At 45.2% G+C, this 22,808-nt stretch overlaps 1 protein-coding gene across 2 annotated transcripts in view; it reads right to left on the bottom strand.

Annotated features, from left to right (window-relative positions):
* b4galnt3b (beta-1,4-N-acetyl-galactosaminyl transferase 3b) overlaps positions 1–22,808 on the bottom strand; it is a 79,148-nt gene that overhangs the window by 49,351 nt on the left and 6,989 nt on the right. For both annotated transcript variants that reach the window (XM_034176580.1, XM_034176579.1), the window contains exons 2-5: positions 7,083–7,135; positions 6,897–6,974; positions 4,079–4,174; positions 26–116 (exon numbers count right to left, since the gene is read on the bottom strand). In XM_034176580.1, coding sequence (XP_034032471.1) covers positions 26–116; positions 4,079–4,174; positions 6,897–6,974; positions 7,083–7,135 — 318 coding nt within the window. The remainder of the gene's footprint in view (positions 1–25; positions 117–4,078; positions 4,175–6,896; positions 6,975–7,082; positions 7,136–22,808) is intronic.

Raw genomic sequence — 22,808 nt, 5'->3', positions numbered from 1 at the left:
AACAGAGGTAAATGTCACGCAGTACCATTAGTGTAAGGATGTAGGTATCCAAATATCCTGAGCCCGTAGTTGGTCCACTTAGGAGAGACAGCCAGTTTCTTCACTGTAGTTCTGGACTGAAAGAAGTAAGGTTTATTTATATAGCACCTTTCAAGATAGAAATCACAAAGTGCTTCACATAAGAACAGAGAAATTAAAAACAGCAGAAACATAAAACCATAAAAACTAGGTAAAAGCCAGCCTATACAAAAGGGTCTTTAGCTTCACTTTAAATGTTTCAACAGAGTCCACGGAGCATAGGAGCTGCGCAGACGGGCAATATTGCGCAAATGGAAAAAACAAGACTGTGCCAGGGGGTAACATACGCGTCAAAATTGACGGAGTGATCGAACGTAACACCCAAGTTCCTCACTGCTGAGCGAACAAAAGGGGCCAGAGAACCAAGATTCCCAACCACAGTGGGAACAAACTCGTTAGGGGCACAAACAAGGACCTCAGTCTTTGCTATATTTAAAGGACAAATAGTTGGCCACCATCCAGTCACCAATAACCTCAACACAGTTCTGAAGAGCAGATACCCTAGAGACCGTTTGAGGAGTGAATGAGATGTACAGCTGGATGTCATCCGCATAACAGTGGTAGGAGACATCTTTAAAACTACTCAAGACATGACTAAGTGGGAGCAAATATAGAGCAAACAATATAGGTCCCAGAACAGAACCCTGAGGCACACCACAGGATAGCATGGCAGAGGAGGACATAAATTTACCAGCAGCAACAGCGAAAGTCCTGTGTGAAAGATAAGACAAAAACCAGTCCAGAGCAGACCCAGAAATGCCCACCCAAGTCCTTAGTCTCTCAACTAAGACTCCATGATCCACTGTGTCAAAAGCTGCAGAGAGATCCAAAAGGACAAGCACAGAATATTCACCCGCATCTCTGCGCATTAAAATATCATTTGAAACTCTGAGAAGGGCAGTTTCTGTAGAGTGCAAGTGGCGGAACCCAGACTGGAATTTATCAAGAATACTATGTTCAGCTAAAACCTCATTAAGCTGTTTGGCCACCACTTTCTCTAAAACTTTGGAAATAAAAGGCAACTTTGAAATTGGTCTAAAATTTTGAAGGAGTGAAGGATCAGCATTAGGCTTTTTTAAAAGAGGGTGAATAACTGCCTGTTTAAAATACTGAGGGACATAGCCGGAAAGCAGTGATCTATTTATTATCAATAAGACAACCGGGCCAATAGAATGGAAGACCTATTTAAAAAAGGAGGTAGGGACGATATCAAGTGGGCAGGAGGAAGGTTTCAATCTGTCCACCAGACCAGAAGAAGAACCGGTTATGATGTTTACTCAGGGTGAGACAGTGTTTTCTGCCCGGGAACCTAAGGATCTAGCATGTGGATGTTGAATTTACCTCTCCAGTGTAAACAACAGTGTGGGCGCCTAAGCTTGTGTCACAGTTTGTGCTAGAATGTTTTGTCCAGATAAAATTTCCAATTATATCAGCCTCCTAAAGAATGATGGCATTATGCTTTTGAGCAACACAATGTTAAAGTCTAAAACAGTAACAGCAATGACCCTGACCAGGTGTTGATGGGAACCTACCCATAAAAAGAGGCCTTTAACTTCAACACAGTTTCTGTCTCAACTTTGACATCCACCATATAATTCATAACAAAACTGCAGTTTTTCTTATCTGTGACTTAAAAAGCACTGACAAATGTTCTGCAACACGAACTTAACCAAAATGTGATTTAATGGTTGGAAATTTCTTTTAAAAGCATGTGACATTTTGAAATACCATGTGATTTCAAATTAGAGGTAATCACTGGACAGATTATTAAAATTCATCTCAGATTGTCATCCAGTTCCAGATTAAAATCAACTGTGCCTGTGGCTGAAAGTCTACCTCACAAATTTTGTTGAAAACTGTTCACATGTTTTAGAGGTAGCTTGATAACCATTAAATACACAAATAATCAAATAAATGGGCTCTAATACTCATTCTGATCCACTTCCAAAACCCACTAAATACGAGGGCTGTCAATAAAGTAACGGTCCTTTTTATTTTTTTCAAAAACTATATGGATTTCATTCATATGTTTTTACGTCAGACATGCTTGAACCCTTGTGCGCATGCGTGAGTTTTTCCACGCCTGTCGGTGACGTCATTCGCCTGTGAGCACTCCTTGTGGGAGGAGTCGTCCAGCCCCTCGTCGGAATTCCTTTGTCTGAGAAGTTGCTGAGAGACTGGCGCTTTGTTTGATCAAAATTTTTTCTAAACCTGTGAGACACATCGAAGTGGACACGGTTCGAAAAATTAAGCTGGTTTTCAGTGAAAATTTAACGGCTGATGAGAGATTTTGAGGTGATTCTGTCGCTTTAAGGACTTCCCACGGTGCGAGACGTCGCGCAGCGCTCTCAGCCGCCGTCGTCAGCCTGTTTCAAGCTGAAAACCTCCACATTTCAGGCTCTATTGATTCAGGACGTCGTGAGAGAACAGAGAAGTTTCAGAAGAAGTCGGTTTCAGCATTTTATCCGGATATTCCACTGTTAAAGGAGATTTTTTTAATGAAAGACGTGCGGACGGGTCCGCGCGTCGGGACGCAGCCGCCGCGACGCTCCGCCACAGGAAAAACACCTCTGTTGAAAGCCTTAAGGACAAGTTGGAACATGTCCTGCCTGTTAAACAATTTCTCATATACTCACTCCACTGAAAGCCATCAAAAGCCGCCTGGATTTTACAAATGGTTATCAACACGGAGGTGTTTTTCCTGTGCCGCCGCACCGCGTCGGCTGCGTCCCGACGTGCGGATCCGTCCGCACGTCTTTCATTAAAAAAATCTCCTTTAACAGTGGAATATCCGGATAAAATGCTGAAACCGACTTCTTCTGAAACTTCTCTGTTCTCTCACGACGTCCTGGATCAATAGAGCCTGAAATGTGGAGGTTTTCAGCTTGAAACAGGCTGACGACGGCGGCTGAGAGCGCTGAGCGACGTCTCGCACCGTGGGAAGTCCTTAAAGTGACAGAATCACCTCAAAATCTCTCATCAGCCGTTAAAATTTTCACTGAAAATCAGCTTAATTTTTCGAACCATGTCCACTTCGATGTGCCTCACAGGTTTAGAAAAAATTTTGATCAAACAAAGCGCCAGTCTTTCAGCAACTTCTCAGACAAAGGAATTCCGACGAGGGGCTGGACGACTCCTCCCACAAGGAGTGCTCACAGGCGAATGACGTCACCGACAGGCGTGGAAAAACTCACGCATGCGCACAAGGGTTCAAGCATGTCTGACGTAAAAACATATGAATGAAATCCATATAGTTTTTGAAAAAAATAAAAAGGACCTATACTTTATTGACAGCCCTCATAGTTACATTTCCATATATATATATATAATATTACATTACATTTAAATAAATAACAATATTACAATGTTTCTAATAATTTGTATCTCGGCCAAAGATCCATATTTCTAACTCTAACTGTTGCCAAACATACTATAACATACTATATATTGAGTGCTGTTAGAAGGAAAGGTGATGTAACACAGTGGTAAACATACCACTGTCTCAGCTTTTTTGAAATGTGTTGCAGGCATCCATTTCAAAATGAGCAAATATTTGCACAAAAACAATAAAGTTTATCAGTTTGAACATTAAATATCTTGTCTTCGTGGTGTATTCAATTGAATATAGGTTGAAGAGGATTTGAAAATCATTGTATTCTGTTTTTAATTTACATTTTACACAATGTCCCAACTTCAATGGATTTGGGGTTGTATATATATTTATTCTGCAATGCTTTAAAGATTTTAAAAATCCTTAATCTGCACCTTAATCAGGATAAACCTCAAATTTTAAACTCCTCCCCAAGATTTCTTTAAAATTTGCTAAAACACTTTTTGAGATAGAGTATACTGCTGAATATAAAGAGACACCCATTTAAAAAAGTTCCTTAGCTGAGGTAAAAGGGTAGAATTTGGTAAGTACAATGAAGTACAATGTAATATATTTATGAATGAAAACTTAAACAGTGATGTGAAAAGGTGGCTCACAGTTTAGACTCACATGGGGGTACAGTGGATAGTGTAGGTTGTTGCGGAGGGTGGCTACAGAACCGCCGCACCAGTCCTCGAAAACATGCAGGTTGACCCGTCCGATAAACTACAGGAGGAGAAAAGAGCATGATGGCAACACTAGGAGCACACTTAATGTTTGCTCTGCAATCGGCAGCTGTACAAATGACAATTGTGCTTGAGCACAAACCAAATCCGACAAACACAAGACTTCCTCAGATACCACTTGACAACACAATGAAAGTTCTATTTGTGTGACTCAGAGTTGGTGGAAACCACCATCAAATTTGTACTTCCACATTGTTTCTATGCTTTATTTAGTTTCCAGATAAGTAGACTTGATCCACTTAAAAAAGAAGAAACAAATAAAAAATAAATAAATTACTTTTAGCAGAAGCCCACATATCTTGCTAAGAAGATATTTGTCCTCTATATCTGTGCATGATAACAGAATAAAGTCAAGTGACACACTTCACTATCCTCAAGATGCTGAGATAAATGCAAATACAACCATGACTCATGAGTTCTGACGTACGGCTGTGAAATCATAAATGTAAAAAAACGCCTTCGTTTTTGTGTGTCTTTGTGTTCAAAGCAAGCTTTATTTTGTGGTCAAGATTAGGTCTGGTCTTGGACAACACGCTGGAGCCACTGTCATACAGAATATGAAACACTGGTGAATAGTTTGTACCAGAGTCCATATTCTTTGAGTGGAAAATTTGACCCCCCCCCACCCCGTACCACATGGTAAACTGGACCCACATGTTTGCATGATAAGCAGTCATTACAAAGATTCACTCATGATGATTCCAAACTGAAAATGACAATAACAATAATACTAATAATATTAGTATTGTATTTTCATTTCATGGTGCTAAAGGGTTTGTGTGTAGCAGGTTAGGGATTGGCCTTTCTGTTTTCATTTCATGGAATTTCAGAAATAATACATTTTGGCCAAAAATATTACAGTCAATATGCATTACTGTCTCATCAAAATTATATTTATGACACAGGTCCATAGTTCACATGGGGAAGTCTACATTTCACAGTGAAAACAATAATAATTCATTTAATTATTATTGCTTTTTAAACATTACAATAGTGTTGGCTCCTCACACAGGCACACATATTAGGCTAATTGGTGCCTTTGGATGTGAATGTGAGAGTGATTATTATTTGTCTGTATTACGTTAGCCCTGTGAGGTACTGATGAAATGTTCAAAAAACATAAAATCAATTAGTTGTTTAGTCTATACATCAATACATAGTTTTTAAAAATCATAGTTTCCAGAGCCTTTGGATAAATCTTCATTTGACTTTGTTTGTCCAACCAACAACTAAACTGCAAAGACATTCAATAATTAAAGTGAAATTTTACATATTTTTCAAACATTTTGTTTTGATAAACTACTCAAGTAATAAATCAATGATCAAAATAGTTGCAGGTTATGTTTTCTGTAATTCAAAATCACGTTTGAGTACAGAATGACAAGTCAATACATTTGACTCATTGGAGTGCACGCAGGGTCTCGACATAACCAAGCATCCACCGTATCTGGACGGAATTGCAGTTGTTGATGATCAGGTGTATCCTTCATGGTCCAAACAATCCCATGAGTCACTGTGCAATTTTTTTCCCTCCAAGACAAAATGGTTGGTAAATTTTTATTTATATTTTTTTATAGTAATTTTAAAAAAGGACACTTTTTGGCTCAATATTTACGATTGCAAATAGTTATATTTATAAGTAAACATATAAATAAATACTGAAAAACAATTACTAAAGTACAAGTTACTCCCACTAACCTACTTTGGCAGGTGCAGCTGTCAAGGTTGCCAGGCAACAGGAGGTAGGGTTGGGGACATATAATTGCACAACATCAAAACGCTCCCTGAACTAGACCATCAAATTTCAGAGCGGTTTGTTCCAGTCTCCACTATGTCTGAGGGGCTGAAGTCTAGAGAGTTTCCTGAGACACAGACCTCACAAGGGCCCAGACCCTGCATTGGGACACAGCCCCAATTTCACAAGGTTGGATCTACTTCCTGTTGTAACAAGCAATTATTTCACCATTTTTCATAAAATATGTTGGGTTGCAGTGGTGCTCACAGCGAACCTCAAAGTTAACTTCGATAACCGTTAATCCACCAACTGAAAAGTTAATTGTGATAATGCAAAACTAGGGTGACCATATTTTGATCACCGAGAACCAGGACACTTGGCCCAGCAATGAGATACTCAAAAGCAGGTACAAATCGGCACAACCGGAATGGTTTGGCTAAGATGTTCAAAGGTGAAAAACAATGAAAATCAGGACATTTTCATCACTTTCTAAAAAAAGCACCTAGGGTGGCCACAACAGGACGTGAAAACAGGACATGTCCTGGGAAAACTGGACATTTGGTCACCTAGCTAAACCAATAAAGTAGTGCTAACCCCTGACTATTTACTTTTGTTATACAAATTCATCTTTGGCTTTTTAAATTTGATCAACTCTAAAACCCTGAAAAACAGACCTAAAATGCTGAAATTTTAATGTTGTAGTGTAAACACGGAGGTTCCCAAGATCAGATGAACTGTGCCAACCAGAGCTGGGTTGTGAAAAATCTTGCTAACAAACAGCCATATGCGCCTTGGTGGCGGTAATAACTTTACTACTAATGCTGACACTCAGGAAAGGTTTGCTGGTGGAAGCCATAGTCTATATGGTGGGAACACACTGTGTATGACTTGGGCAGGACCAAGCAGGTTAGTGACAGTTCAAAAGAGGCGATGCAGAGGAGCACTGTGGACTCGCAAGCAAACCTACTGCTGGACTCCAGCGTTGTAAAGCGTAGCTTGACTTCCAAGTAGTTGGAGTTAAATGTGGTTGATGGTCCCTTCTGACCTGGAAAACACATGTTGCCGTTAATATTTACTGACTAATGATTGTTCACACCAACTCAGGCACAGACACACACAACATATCTTTTATATTTCCATTTTTTCATCATACCCGTTCAGCAAACAGTACTCTCTTATAGCTGTTTTCAAAAGTAGGATTCATACCTGAGAAAGAGAGTAAAGAAAAAAGTCAGCAAAGTGCCTGGCTGAAAGTCACATAAACAACTAGTGCGTTGCCCATGGGGATCCACGGCCTTTAGATTGGGTAGTGTTTATGAAATAGGTAGCTGACATTTTTCAAGGGTGGCAATAAATTTAAATTTAATAAGTTTGTATAATGAGTTGGAATGGCATGATTCCAGAATGTTTTTAGAATCTTAGACCTCAACAGTTTTTAGAAGAATAACTCAACCCTTTTATGTCCTGTTAATTAGGTATTTTGTTAATGATAATTCACTGTTTTAATGTGTTTATGATTTGTTTAGGTTCTTATTATCATATACACACTATCATCATCATCATCATCATATTTATTTTATTTTTACTTCTATTTTGTCATTTGTTTTTTAAATGGACCATCATGAAAATATGGTTTCACTTTCTTGTGTCATCCATGTATTTTTAACATATTTACAATTATATTATGTACTTACATTCAGAGGTGTCAAATCTGGCTTCAGAAAGTAAAAACCCTCCCATGTGTTGCTTCTACCTGTGCACCTAAAACAGGTGATCTCAATAATTAGTTCATCCACCTGCCTGAAGAGCTGAACTAATTACAATCAGCTGATTTATTGGGACGATGGAACAAATATGTGGCTGGACTTTTACTTTCTGAAGCTGGATTTGACACCTCTGCTTACAGTGAACTCACTAAATAAAATCATACACACTTTTAATATAAAGATGATTTACCACCCCCTGCTGGAATGACGTGTGCGTCCAGAATGTAAATATCAATGTCCATTTTTCAGTATTGTTAGCTTATATATATAGCGTCTCTAAAAATATTAATCCTATCAATGTCCATTACAACAAAAGTTGCACTGTGCACAGTTTCTCCAGTTACGAGGACGGCTTTCTTCCATCTGCGAAATATAGTATAGTAAGTATAGTAACTATAGTAAAACCGTTCAATTACATTTGCAATATGTCACTAAGTACTGGTAAATTTCCTTCTCAAATGAAAATAGCCAAAGTAATTCCTCTGTTTAAAACTGGTGACAAACACACATTTTCTAATTACAGACTATATCACTCCTGCCACAATTTTCCAAAATTTTGGAAAAAATATTTGCTAAAAGATTAAATGATTATTTACTGAAACATAACATCATTTGTGAAGAACAATATGGATTCAGAAGGTCTCGAACTACATCACAGGCTTTGATGGACTTTGTGGAAAGTATAGCAACTGCAATTGACAATAAACAATATACAGTAGGTGTTTTTTTTTATTTACAGAACGTGTTTGACACAATTAACCATGGAATACTATTAACTAAACTGCAGAAATATGGAATCAGAGGTCTGGCATATGAATGGATAACTAGTTATTTACAAGGCAGATTTCATTATGTTCAATTCAATAATACAAATTCTGAACTCAGGGAAGTCACATGTGGGGTGCCGCAGGGCTCAGTGCTGGGTCCTTTGTTGTGTATAATCTATATATAAGTTGGGTGTCGAGTTCACTGAGATGTGTCCTTTTTGCGGATGATACAACTGTGTTCTGTAGCGGTGAAAATCTTGAACAGCTTCTGGACATAGTGGAGAAAGAACTGGAAAAATTTAAGGTTTGGTTTGACGTTAATAAGTTGTCACTCAACCTTGGGAAAACCAAATGTATTATATTTGGAAATAAACAGGCACCCAAATGTAAAAATTTAACTATAAACAATAAGGAAATTGAGTTAGTAAGAGAGAATAATTTTTTAGGTGTTATAATTGATAATAAACTTAGCTGGAAACCACATATAAATTATGTGAAATCAAAATTGTCAAAAACTATAGCCATTTTGTATAAAGCCAAAGACGTAATGCCACAAGAAGGGTTACTTACTTTATATCATTCTCTGATGGTACCATATATGACATATTGTGTTGAGTCATGGGGAAACACTTACAAATCAAACACCAATCCAATATTCCTTTTGCAAAAACGAGCCATGCGAATCATCTGCAATAAACATTATCGTGAACCAACTCATTCTCTATTTGTGTCTTTAAATTTATTAAAATTCATAGATTTGGTCGATTACATTACAATTCAAACTTTGTTTCGAGCGAAAAACCAAGCCTTACCGAGACATGTCCAGAGTCTGTTCAGATTGAGGGAATCCAGATATAGTTTAAGAGGTTGTGCAATTTTTATGAAACCACCAGTAAGAACAAATGTAAAGGGTTTTTGTTTTGTGTGGTTGGGGTGAAGAAATGGAACGAATGTTCAACAGAGGTTAGAATGAGTGGTACCTTAGTAAGATTTAAGAAACTACTCAAAAAGAACATCATGTCTAAGTATCATAAAGAAGCAAATATAATTTGTTTTATAGGGAATGTTCTGTAGGGTCTCCCAAGGCAAACAGGTCCTAGGTGACGGGTCAGACTAAGGGCAGTTCAGAACCTCCATGACCAGTAAAAGATCAAGGACCGTGACGTCGCCCGGTATGGCGGAGCCGGGGTCCCACCCTGGAGCCAGGCTTGGGGTTGGGGCTCGCGTGCGAGCACCTGGTGGTCGGGCCTTAGCCCATGGGGCCCGGCCGGGCTCAGCCTGAAAGAGTGACGCGGGCCCGCCCTCCTGTGGGTTCACCACCTGCAGAGGGGGCCATGGGGGTCGGGTGCAGAGAGGATTGGGTGACGGTCGAGGGCGGGTGGCCCGGCGGCCCGGTCCATGCTCACAGCCCCTGGCTGTTGGGACGTGGAATATCACCTCGCTAGGGGGGAAGGAGCCTGAGCTTGTGCAGGAGGTTGAGAGATACCGACTAGAGATAGTCGGGCTCACCTCCACGCACAGCTTGGGCTCTGGTACCCAACTCCTGGAGAGGGGCTGGACGCTTCATTTTTCTGGCGTCACCCACGGGGAGAGGCGGAGAGCTGGGGTCGCATTGCTTATTGCTCCCCAGCTCAGTCGCCAAGTGTTGGAGTTCACTCCGGTGAACGAGAGGGTCGCGTCCCTACGTCTTCGGGTCGGGGACAGGTCTCTCACCGTTGTCTCGGCCTACGGGCCAAGCGGCAGTGCAGAGTACCCGACCTTCCTGGAGTCCCTGGGAGGGGTACTAGATAGTGCTCCGACTGGGGACTCCATTGTTCTCCTGGGGGATTTCAACACCCACGTGGGCGGCGACAGTGAGCCCTGGAGGGGGGTGATCGGGACTTCTGTGCTAGTCACAGTTTGTCCATCACGAACACCATGTTCGAGCACAAGGGTGTCCATAAGTGCACGTGGCACCAGGACACCCTGAGCCGGAGGTCGATGATCAACTTTGTAGTCGTATCATCTGACCTTCGGCCACGTGTCTTGGACACTCAAGTGAAGAGAGGGGCAGAGCTGTCGACTGATCACTAACTGGTGGTGAGTTGGATCTGCTGGGAGGGTAGGAAACCGGTCAGACCTGGCAGGCCCAAACGTATCATGAGGGTCTGCCGGGAACGACTGGCGGAATCCTCTGTCAGCGAGGTCTTCAACTCCCACCTCCGGGAGAGCTTCTCCCAGATCCCGGGGGAGGTTGGAGACATAGAGTCCGAGTGGACCATGTTCTCCACCTCCATTGTCGATGCGGCTGCTCATAGCTGTGGTCGCAAGGTCTCTGGTGCCTGTCACGGCGGCAATCCCCGAACCCGGTGGTGGACACTGGAAGTAAGGGATGCCGTCAAGCTGAAGAAGGAGTCCTACTTATCTTTGTTGGTAGGTGGGACCCCAGAGGCAGCTGACAGGTACCGGCAGGCCAAGCGTGCCGCAGCCCGTGCGGTCGCAGTGGCAAAAACTCGGGTCTGGGAGGAGTTCGGGGAGGCTATGGAGGAGGACTATCGGTCGGCCTCGAAGAGATTTTGGCAAACCGTCCGACGCCTCAGCACCAGCACTGTTTACGGTGTTGGTGGGGAGCTGTTGACCCTGACTGGGGATGTTGTCGGGCGGTGGAAGGAGTACTTTGAGGATCTCCTCAATCCCATCGTCACGTCTTCCGAAGAGGAAGCAGAGACTGGGGACTCAGAGGCAGACTCATCCATTACCCAGGCCGAAGTCACCGAGGTGGTTAGAAAGCTCCTCGGTGGCAAGGCTCCTGGGGTGGATGAAATCCATCCTGAGTACCTTAAGTCTCTGGATGTTGTGGGGCTGTCTTGGCTGACACGCCTCTGCAACATCGCGTGGCGATCGGGGACAGTGCCTCTGGATTGGCAGACCGGGGTTTAAGAAGGGGGACCGGAGGGTGTGTTCCAACTATAGGGGGATCACACTCCTTAGCCTCCCCGGTAAGGTCTATTCTAGAGTACTGGAGAGGAGAATTTGACCGATAGTCGAACCTCGGATTCAGGAGGAGCAGTGTGGTTTTCGTCCTGGTCGCGGCACACTGGACCAGCTCTACATGCTCCATCGGGTGCTCGAGGGTTCATGGGAGTTTGCCCAACCAGTCCACATGTGTTTTGTGGATCTGGAGAAGGCGTTCGACCATGTCCCTCGGGGCACCCTGTGGGGAGTGCTCCGGGAGTACGGGTTCCGGGGTCCTTTGCTAAGGGCTATCCGGTCCCTGTATGACCGCAGCAGGAGCTTGGTTCGCATTGCCAGTAGTAAGTCAAACCTGTTTCCAGTGCATGTTGGCCTATTTAAGAGCTGCAATTTAAAAAACAGAGGTGTACTTGGAGCACAAGGTTTTGAAGGCGTAGCTATTCAAGCAAATTTTTTTTCTGTAGAAGAAATATTTTGTTTATATAAGTTGCAAAGGTACTTCCCCATACAAATTACAATTACTTAAATATGGATAAACTAAACTATAATATAATGTTAAAAGACATTTGTGATGTATTAAATATCTTATTTTGGTTATGATTCATATTGACTTGGTTATTTTTTTTACAAACATGATCAATATGTTCTCTCCAAGACAGTTTCTCATCTGTCCACACACCCAAAAAACATATAGATGAGACCCTAGATATATATTTCATTATCAATGCAAATTTTCATCACACCATGATTACATTTTTTTTTTTTTTTTTTTATTTCGTTATTGTGTTTGTTTTATGTCAAAATGCCAGTGTCAGGACCTGCCCCAGCCTGGGGTTCATGTCTGGGTTTTCCCCTTATTTGGTCTAGGCTTCCACTGAGGGTTTTATAGTTTTACTTTTCATATTATTATATGTGGTCATGTGTAAGTCTTGGTTTGGTTCTGTTCGTTTCTGTACTTTGTGTAATGCTTCTGTTACCAGTTTTATTCCGTGCATCCTTTATTTATGGTTTAGTCATTCATTGTATTACCTAGTCCCTGGTTTTGATTTGTTCATCATTTATTTCCTATTTTGTCAGTAGTTTGTTTGTCATGTTTAGTGTATTCACTTCCTGTGTCACGTCCTCTCTTTTTAGTTATCACTGGTCTGTCACTCCTCGACTTGTCACCTTAGTTTTAGTTTTGCCCCTCTGTTTTGTTCGTGTTTATTATGGTTAATCAAGCATGTCACATTTTGCACCATTGGTTTTTCTGTCATTTAATTATCTTGCCCCAGTTTATGTTGCTTTAGCCTTACTGCACTCTCTTGCACTTACCTTTGTCTTCCCTGGTCACGTCCCCTTCCAGCACTCTCTGCACACCTGTTCCTCATTTCACACTCTGATTCTTCCACTAGTATTTAAACCCTCACAGTCTCACAGTCCCTCGCCAGATTGTTGCATGTTGCACTTTCCAGCCTCACGCCTTTGTCCTGTTTTGCCTTATAATATTTCTGACCTTGCCTGCGTTACCGACTTCCGCCTCGTCTTATCCCTGAACTCTGCTCGTTTTTGACTTTGCCTCTGCCTCAGCCCTGTGAACTCCTGTTGCCGTGTATTTGGAACTGTGCTTGTTTTTTGGACTCCGCCTCAGCTTGCTACCTGCCTGTACTTCCACTACGTTGACTGATTTCCTGTGTACCGAACCAATTGCCAGTTTACCAGATAAAGTTACTTTTTCCTTACTCCAACACCTTTCAGGGTCAAGCCACCACGAACCATGACAGACAGAAGCAGCTCAGGCTGCTTCTCCATTATTTTCAATTGGAATCACTGTGAGCTGCAATCACTTCCTGCTTGCTCTTTAACGTTGTGCTTTATCTTTTACAACACTGTTTGTTGTCTTTGTTCCAGAGTAATATATATATGTATAAAAGATATCTGAAATTCGGTTTGTGTTTATTAAATTCCACGCAGATTAAACGTAGCAGACACGGATTATTTGGAATATTTGTTTTGGCAAGTTTTCACAGTCTCTACTGCCATCTACTGGCCAGTAGTGTTCATGGCAGTATTTGCCCTAAGCGTCTGGGTGCCAGTAGATGGCAGTGTTCTATGCATTTTGACCCCGATTATATCGGATGGTTGTCTAATCACAACTTGACTTTTGGCTTTTGCAAATGACTTTTTTTACATATAAAAAAAGTGCCATATTTTACAAAAGCATATTTATATGTAAACACCAACATACACCTCACATTAACGTGTTTTGTTTTTACATAGAATGAATGAGTCAACCAATCAGTGTTAGCAGAGGCTCATTTTACCCATAATCCCTTTGGCATCTCTGTGTGTTTGTTACAAAACTTCAGAATTAGTGCATTATTTAAAATTAAAAGATATGTGTTATATATCCAGAATAATTTGATTTATAAATCAAAACCATAAGTCAAAACTGCTTTATTTTCCAAGACCTCTGCCTCACGGCGGAACTGCTGTACGTGGTTAAGGAATAATGACTTTTTTTTGTGACAACCTGGCAGTCAGGCTCCTTTTGTTGCGGTAGAGTAAAATATGTAGTAAACAGGAGTTTCCAGCAGTTGGCACAGCGCACAAAGACAGAAGTGGTGATTCATTGTTTGGGTTTGTGATTGTGGTGTTAAAACTTAATTCTGAGAGTTATTGGTTAGCTGTAGCTTCCAATAAGTTTTTGGGTGGTTTATCGGTTTAGCTTTATAAAAGATAACTTTTCAGTTAGCTGATTAGCTGTTACCGAAGCTAACTTTTTGGTTAGCTGTGCCCACCACTGTGATCTTGTAGGTCTTATATAGGTCTCAGTCAGTGTAAATGGGGCATAATGTTCTAAAAACTTTCTGGACTCGTCATTCCAACTTATTATAGAAACTTCGCATAATTTATTACCATCCTTGAAAAATGTCAGCTACCCATTTTATAAACACTACCCAATCCAGAGCCATGGATTACCATAGACAGTGCCTTAGTATAATTGTTACTGGCCCATAAAATAGGAAAAAGCTTGTTACCAACTTTTCTGAAGCTGTATAGCAGGGGTAGGCAACCTGTTCCAGAAAGAGCCATGAGGGTGCAGGTTTTCTTTGCAGCCACTGACTCCACCAGGTGATTTTACTGATTAATATCACTTTCAGCAGATGGAATCAGTTAATCAGTGAAATCACCTGGTGGAGTCAGTGGCTGCAAAGAAAACCTGCACCCTCATGGCTCTTTCTGGAACAGGTTGCCTACCCCTGCTGTATAGGATGTTCAAGAAAAAGGGATTGATTCAATTTTTTGTTGTGTGTGTTGTTTATTTGTTGGCATAGTCTTTTGGCACCTGTTGTGTGGGCCGCCAGAAGAGGAGGTACTGCTGGCCCACCACCAGAGGGCGCCCTGCCTGAAGTGCAGGCTTCAGGCACGAGAGGGCGCTGCTGCCACGGACACAGCCGGGAGTGACAGCTGTTACTCATTACTTCCTGACAGCTGTCACTCATTCTTCATCATCTCACTCCATAAAACCCAGACGTCATCTCCACCTCATCGCCGAGATATCATACTTCATTGGAGGTAATATCATCGGCCATTTGTGTTTATCTTAAGCTGTATATTGTGAGTGTTTGCAGGAGTACCGGTCCCTCTTCCTGTGGAGGCTGAGTAAGTGCAGGACGGCACTCTTTTCCTCTGAGGGATTACTGTAAATACATCAGCATTCTGAGTGAGAGGTGGAGGTGGCATTCCCACCGTTGTTGTTACTGGGTGTACACACACCCACACTTGACTGTCTTTGTTCTCGCCAGCAGTACCAGATCCGACAGTCGGGAACGGTGATCACCTGGGAATTCGGGACTTGGCGGCTCCAGTATTCACCAGGTTCTGTGGCGGCGGAAATCGTGTGGTTCCGGCTCTTCTCAGGACAGACGTCTTCTATCCTCGAGCCTGCCCACACGTCACCTTTGTGGATTGACTGTAATTATATTCTGAGATTGTCTGTATATTCGTTGTGAACATTTCACAACATTAAATTGTTACTTTTTGGCTCATCTATTGGCCGTTCATTTGCGCCCTCTGTTGTGGGTCCGTGTCACTACACTTTCACAACAGGATATCTCGGCCAGCCTCATGGACTCCGAGGGGCGTCACCCGGCTGTTGAACGACCAATGGGAGAGCAGGGAGCGCAGGCGTCTGCAGGAGGCATGATTGGTGAGCTACAGCACATTCTCACCGCCTTTACGGCTCGGTTGGATCAAATGACCGAGCAAAACATCCTCCTGAACCGCAGGGTGGAGGCTCTCTCCGCGCAGATGGCGGCGAGCGCTCAGGGCGCTGCTGCAGCTCCTCCTCCTGCCGACCCTGTGCAGGATATGAACGTTCCAGTGGTGGTTCAACAACCCCTCCCACCATCCCCTGAAGCATACATAAGCCCTCCTGAGCCGTACGGAGGTTGTGCGGAGACGTGCGCGGATTTTCTCATGCAGTGTTCGCTCGTCTTCGCACAACGTCCCGTCATGTACGCGTCAGATGCTAGTAAAATAGCTTATGTGATTGCTCTGCTTCGGGGTCAGGCACGCGCCTGGGCTACGGCGCTCTGGGAACAGAACTCACGGTTGTTATCAGCATACACTGGATTTGTGGGGGAGTTCAGAACAGTGTTTGATCACCCTAACAGAGGAGAGACCGCTTCAACAATGCTGCTGTCAATGCGACAGGGGCGCCGATGTGCAGCCGAATTTGCAGTCGACTTCCGCATCGCGGCTGCGAGGTCCGGCTGGAATGACGTTGCGCTCCGCGCCGCCTTCATAAACGGACTGTCGTTAGTCCTGAAGGAGCATTTGGTTGCTAAGGAGGAACCGCGGGATTTAGATGGGCTTATCGATTTCGTTATACGGTTAGACAATCGGTTGGAGGAACGCAGTCGGGAGCGAGGCGAAGGACGTGGCCAGATACGCGCCGCCCCTCTCCCTTCCGGTTTCGAAAAGGGGCCGCCCTCCCCATGCTCCACAGCCGCAGCGCTCTGTGGGGCAACAGCTCCCCCTGCTGACGTTGTTAGGGAAACGCACAGGGCCAAAATGAGCAGGCTGAGCCGCGGGGAGTGTTTTCTCTGCAGCTCAAAAGAGCACACACAGAGAAACTGCCCCAAACGGCCACAACAACAACCGCCCTCAGAGACTGGGCTAAGGGGGGGTCAAATCATTCACGTGAAACACACACAGATTGCCACACGACTCCCAGTTACAATCCTGAGCGGGGATTTAACCCTTCAAGCCCCAGCACTGGTGGACACGGGGTCAGAAGGGAATTTGCTAGACAGCAGATGGGCAAGGGAGGTAGGGCTCCCTCTGGTGGCGCTTCCTTCGCCATTGCAGGTGCGGGCACTAGATGGCACCCTCCTCCCTTTAATCACACACAAGACACAACCAGTAACTCTGGTGGTGTCTGGAAACCATCGGGAGGAGACTGAGTTTTTTGTAACTCCTTCTACCTCCCGCGTGATTTTGGGCTTCCCATGGATGTTGAAGCACAATCCCCGGATTGATTGGCCGTCTGGGGTGGTGGTTCAGTGGAGCGAAACCTGCCATCGGGTGTGTTTAGGATCCTCGGTTCCTCCCGGTTTACAGGCTAAGGAGGAGGTCAAAGTCCCTCCCAATCTGACGGCAGTGCCGGTTGAGTACCACGATCTTGCTGACGTCTTCAGCAAGGATCTGGCACTCACCCTTCCCCCGCACCGTCCGTACGATTGTGCCATTGATTTGGTTCCAGGCGCTGAGTTCCCGTCCAGCAGGCTGTACAACCTCTCACGACCTGAGCGCGAATCAATGGAGACCTACATCCGGGACTCATTAGCTGCCGGGCTGATCCGGAACTCCACCTCCCCGATGGGGGCAGGTTTCTTTTTTGTGGGCAAGAAAGATGGCGGACTCCGTCCATGCATTGATTACAGGGGGCTGAATGAGATTACGGTTCGCAATCGATACCCGTTGCCATTGTTGGATTCCGTGTTCACCCCCCTGCATGGAGCCAAAATCTTTACTAAGCTGGATCTTAGAAATGCGTATCACCTGGTTCGGATCCGGAAGGGAGACGAATGGAAGATGGCATTTAACACCCCGTTAGGTCACTTTGAGTACCTGGTCATGCCGTTCGGCCTCACCAACGCCCCCGCGACGTTCCAAGCCTTGGTTAATGACGTCTTGCGGGACTTCCTGCACCAATTCGTCTTCTTATATCTGGACGATATTCTCATCTTTTCTCCGGATCCTGAGACCCATGTCCAGCATGTACGTCAGGTTCTGCAGCGGTTGTTAGAGAACCGACTGTTTGTGAAGGGTGAGAAGTGCGAGTTTCACCGCACGTCTTTGTCCTTCCTGGGGTTTATCATCTCCTCTAACTCCGTCGCCCCTAATCCGGCCAAGGTTGCGGCGGTGAGAGATTGGCCCCAACCAACAAGCCGTAGGAAGCTGCAACAGTTCCTCGGCTTCGCTAATTTCTATAGGAGGTTCATTCAGGGCTACAGTCAGGTAGTTAGCCCCCTGACAGCCCTGACCTCTCCAAAAGTCCCCTTCACCTGGTCGGATCGGTGCGAAGCCGCGTTCAAGGAGTTGAAACGACGGTTCTCTACCGCGCCAGTTTTGGTGCAGCCCGACCCTAGCCGCCAGTTCGTGGTTGAAGTGGACGCCTCTGACTCAGGGATAGGAGCCGTGCTGTCCCAGAGCGGAGAGACCGATAAGGTTCTTCACCCGTGTGCCTACTTTTCACGCAGGTTGACCCCGGCTGAACGGAACTATGACGTTGGCAATCGAGAACTCCTTGCGGTGAAAGAGGCTCTTGAGGAGTGGAGACACCTGTTGGAGGGAGCGTCTGTGCCGTTCACGGTTTTCACTGACCATCGGAACCTGGAGTATATCAGGACCGCCAAGCGGCTGAACCCCAGGCAAGCCCGTTGGTCACTGTTCTTCAGGCGTTTTGACTTCCGGATCACCTATCGCCCCGGGACCAAGAACCAGAGGTCGGATACCTTGTCCCGGGTACACGAAGAGGAGGTCAAAACTGCACTGTCGGATCCACCGGAGCCCATCCTGCCAGAGTCCACTGTCGTGGCCATCCTCACCTGGGACGTGGAGAAGATCGTCCGGGAGGCCCTGGCACGGAGCCCGGACCCAGGTACAGGTCTGAAGAACCGTTTATACGTCCCACCAGAGGCCAGAGCTGCAGTCTTGGACTTCAGTCACGGTTCCAAGCTCTCCTGTCATCCAGGGGTGCGAAGGACCATGGCAGTTGTCCGGCAGCGCTTCTGGTGGGCGTCTATGGAGGCCGACGTCCGGGGGTATATCCAGGCCTGCACCACCTGTGCCAAGGGCAAGGCAGACCATAAAAGGTCCCAAGGACTTCTCCAGCCGTTACCGGTGCCTCATCACCCCTGGTCCCACATCGGCCTGGATTTCGTCACGGGCCTCCCGCCGTCCCAGGGCAACACCACCATCTTCACGATAGTGGACCGATTCTTCAAGGCAGCCCACTTCGTGGCCCTCCCGAAGCTCCCAACAGCCCAGGAGACAGCAGACCTCCTGGTCCACCACGTCGTCCGTCTGCATGGGATACCCACCGACATCGTCTCTGACCGTGGTCCCCAGTTCTCCTCACACGTCTGGAGGAGCTTCTGCAGGGAACTGGGGGCCACCGTGAGCCTCTCGTCTGGGTACCATCCACAGACGAACGGACAGGCAGAGCGGGCCAACCAGGAACTGGAACAGACCCTCCGCTGCGTAACATCCGCGCACCCGACGGCCTGGAGTAACCATCTGGCCTGGATCGAGTATGCGCATAACAGCCAGGTGTCTTCTGCCACCGGCCTCTCCCCATTTGAGGTGTGTTTGGGGTACCAGCCCCCATTATTTCCCGTGGTGGAGGGAGAGGTCGGTGTGCCCTCGGTCCGGGCCCATCTTCGGAGGTGCCGTCGGGTGTGGCGCACCGCCCGTTCTGCCTTGTTGAAAGCCCGGACGAGGGCCAAGACCCATGCAGACCGCCGGCGGTCGCCGGCCCCTGCATACCAGCCCGGGCAGGAGGTGTGGTTGTCAACGAAGGACATCCCCCTGCAAGTACAGTCTCCTAAATTGATGGACAGGTTCATCGGCCCCTTTCGTATCCTCAAAGTCCTCAGCCCTGCTGCAGTGAAGCTCCAGCTCCCAGCTTCACTGCGGATCCACCCGGTCTTCCATGTTTCCAGGATCAAACCTCACCACACCTCACCCCTCTGTGCTCCCGGTCCGGCGCCGCCTCCTGCCGGATCATTGACGGGGAGACGGCTTGGACAGTGCGCCGGCTCCTGGACGTCCGTCGAATGGGCCGGGGGTTCCAATATCTGGTGGACTGGGAAGGGTATGGACCTGAAGAACGCTCCTGGGTGAAGAGGAGCTTCATCCTGGATCCGGCCCTCCTGGCCGACTTCTACCGCCGACACCCCGACAAACCTGGTCGGGCGCCAGGAGGCGCCCGTTGAGGGGGGGGGGGTCCTGTTGTGTGGGCCGCCAGAAGAGGAGGTACTGCTGGCCCACCACCAGAGGGCGCCCTGCCTGAAGTGCGGGCTTCAGGCACGAGAGGGCGCTGCCGCCACGGACACAGCCGGGAGTGACAGCTGTTACTCATTACTTCCTGACAGCTGTCACTCATTCTTCATCATCTCACTCCATAAAACCCAGACGTCATCTCCACCTCATCGCCGAGATATCATACTTCATTGGAGGTAATATCCTCAGCCATTTGTGTTTATCTTAAGCTGTATATTGTGAGTGTTTGCAGGAGTACCGGTCCCTCTTCCTGTGGAGGCTGAGTGAGTGCAGGACGGCACTCTTTTCCTCTGAGGGATTACTGTAAATACATCAGCATTCTGAGTGAGAGGTGGAGGTGGCATTCCCACCATTGTTGTTACTGGGTGTACACACACCCACACTTGACTGTCTTTGTTCTCGCCAGCAGTACCAGATCCGACAGTCGGGGACGGTGATCACCTGGGAATTCGGGACTTGGCGGCTCCAGTATTCACCAGGTTCTGTGGCGGCGGAAATCGTGTGGTTCCGGCTCTTCTCAGGACAGACGTCTTCTATCCTCGAGCCTGCCCACACGTCACCTTTGTGGATTGACTGTAATTATATTCTGAGATTGTCTGTATATTCGTTGTGCACATTTCACAACATTAAATTGTTACTTTTTGGCTCATCTATTGGCCGTTCATTTGCACCCCCTGTTGTGGGTCCATGTCACTACACTTTCACAACAGCACCAATAACTAGCAGTCTAATTGCTATTGTGATAATATTTTCCTTGTTCCTTTTGTCATTTAGGAGCCTTTTTGGGGCATGTTTGTTGTTGTCGTCATCTTCCTCACAACACCAACAGTAGCCAGCCTGCAGTCAATAATTTGGGTGGTCAAGCCCATTGGGGTCTAATGTCAGATTGCTACAGCCATTAATGTCTTCATGCCCACATGTATTATTGCCCAGTTTGTAAAATGCCATTTCATTTTTTTTTTTTTTTTTCTGTGCATGTGGAGTGACTGAGTCAAGGCTGCAGTTACTTGTGGAACTGAACACTGTCATTATAAGAAGGGTGGAGATCTCCATAACCATAGCTCCATCACATTTAGCCACTTCTGGCAACGCATGTAATTCTAGAGTAGTGGTTAAGAAAAGACAGAGAGAGAAGTATTTTTAACTGCAATCCATCTCCACTTGTCTAAGTCTTTCTTACCATTTTGCATTTCTTTGCAGCCAGTTGACAAAATTTAAAAAGACAGCAGGTACTGCATGGTTGCTCTCAGTACTACACTTGGCACAATCAGTGCCTTCATGTTTGGAAAAAGAACACTTGAAACTATTCCTACAGGATATGGGATTAACGGAGAACAATCTGCTTTGTTTAAGACGTGCAGATGCAATTGTGACCACTAACGTGGCGGTGCGTTGTCAAAAAATCCCTCATAGTTTGCTGTCTGTATCATGTTACTAAAGTGACAGGAAAAACTGGAACTTTTACCACTCCCTTTCTCACCCTGTGACTACAGTGTGTTTTCATCCACGACAAAGGATTCCTCAGTGGAGCTTAGCACAGTGCAGCAGCACATAAATCATCGTTTGACTCAAACACCAAGGCACATCCAGGCGTTTCTGCTTGGGACACTTATTAACTCTGGCACGTCATACGTTATCTATGTTCTTAAGTGCCTATGTGACCTCTACTGTTGGGAAAACAAGCCATTCCTTGAAGGAATCATATTTCTGGTTCCAACCCATGTTTGTCCTGGGATTTCTATTTTATATGTGATCGTACCTACAAAGTAGCAGACTGCTACAAGAAACGTTTGTGACAATAATGCTTCTGTCTCTCATGGTGCTCAAGCTATTCTGGAGAGGACTGTGGACTGTGTTCTCAGTTTTATTTTTAATTAGTGATACTGCCAGTAGTGTACGTTCTTGTGATCAGCTTTGTTTTTGTGTAATTGCGTTTGTATAAGATTGTATAAGAACACCTAAACTAATTTTGATCAAAATTGGTAGGTCCACTGGGGTGGTGCATGGGAAGAGGGAACATGATTTTGGTTAGGAGTGGGCAACAATGAAGGTCAGAGGTCACGTTTTGGTCACTGTGAAACTATATAAGACATTCTAATGAATTCAAAGCTGGCCACCACAGTAGACACACCTTTACATGGTTATTGTGGCCGTTTTCCTCTTGGGGACTACATGCATTCATTCCTGTTGGGACACATGATCTCTGCTCAGGGAAGCTTATGTCTGTGAGCACTATAATGTAGGTCTAAATAATATATACACATCATACTCTGTTTATTGTATGACTGTACTGTGCTCTTATTTGTACAATGAGCAGATTCAGAAATGGCAAGCCTTTTATTTTTTGTCTCTACACCAACGCCAGGGTGTCGCTGCACTTGGTGCTGAGTGCAATGCAACAGATGTTAGACGGAGGTGAAAAGTAAGCAAACTTCAAAGTATACAGTGAGGCAAATAAGTATTCGATAGACTGCTGATTTTGCAAGTTTCGTCACCTAGAAAGAATGGAGGGGTCTGTAATTTTTATCGTAGGTACACTTAAACTGTGAGAGACAGAATCTAAAAAAAATAATCAGAAAATCACATTGTGATTTTAAATAATTAATTTGCATTTTATTGCATGAAATAAGTATTTGATACAATAGAAAACCAGACCTTAATATTTGTTTGCAGTTACAGAGGTCAGGCATTTCCTGTAGTTCTTGACCAAGGTTTCACACACTGCAGCAGGGATTTTGGTCCATTCCTCCATACAGATCTTCTCCAGATCTTTCATGTTTCAAGTTTCAGCTCCCTCCAAAGATTTTCTATTGAGTTCAGGTCTGGAGACTGGCCAGGCCA

Source organism: Thalassophryne amazonica, chromosome 8, assembly GCF_902500255.1.
Source record: "Thalassophryne amazonica chromosome 8, fThaAma1.1, whole genome shotgun sequence".
Taxonomy (NCBI): Eukaryota; Metazoa; Chordata; class Actinopteri; order Batrachoidiformes; family Batrachoididae; genus Thalassophryne; species Thalassophryne amazonica.
The sequence above is the reverse complement of the archived record's forward strand: the minus strand, read 5'-3'. Positions and strand labels throughout refer to the sequence as shown.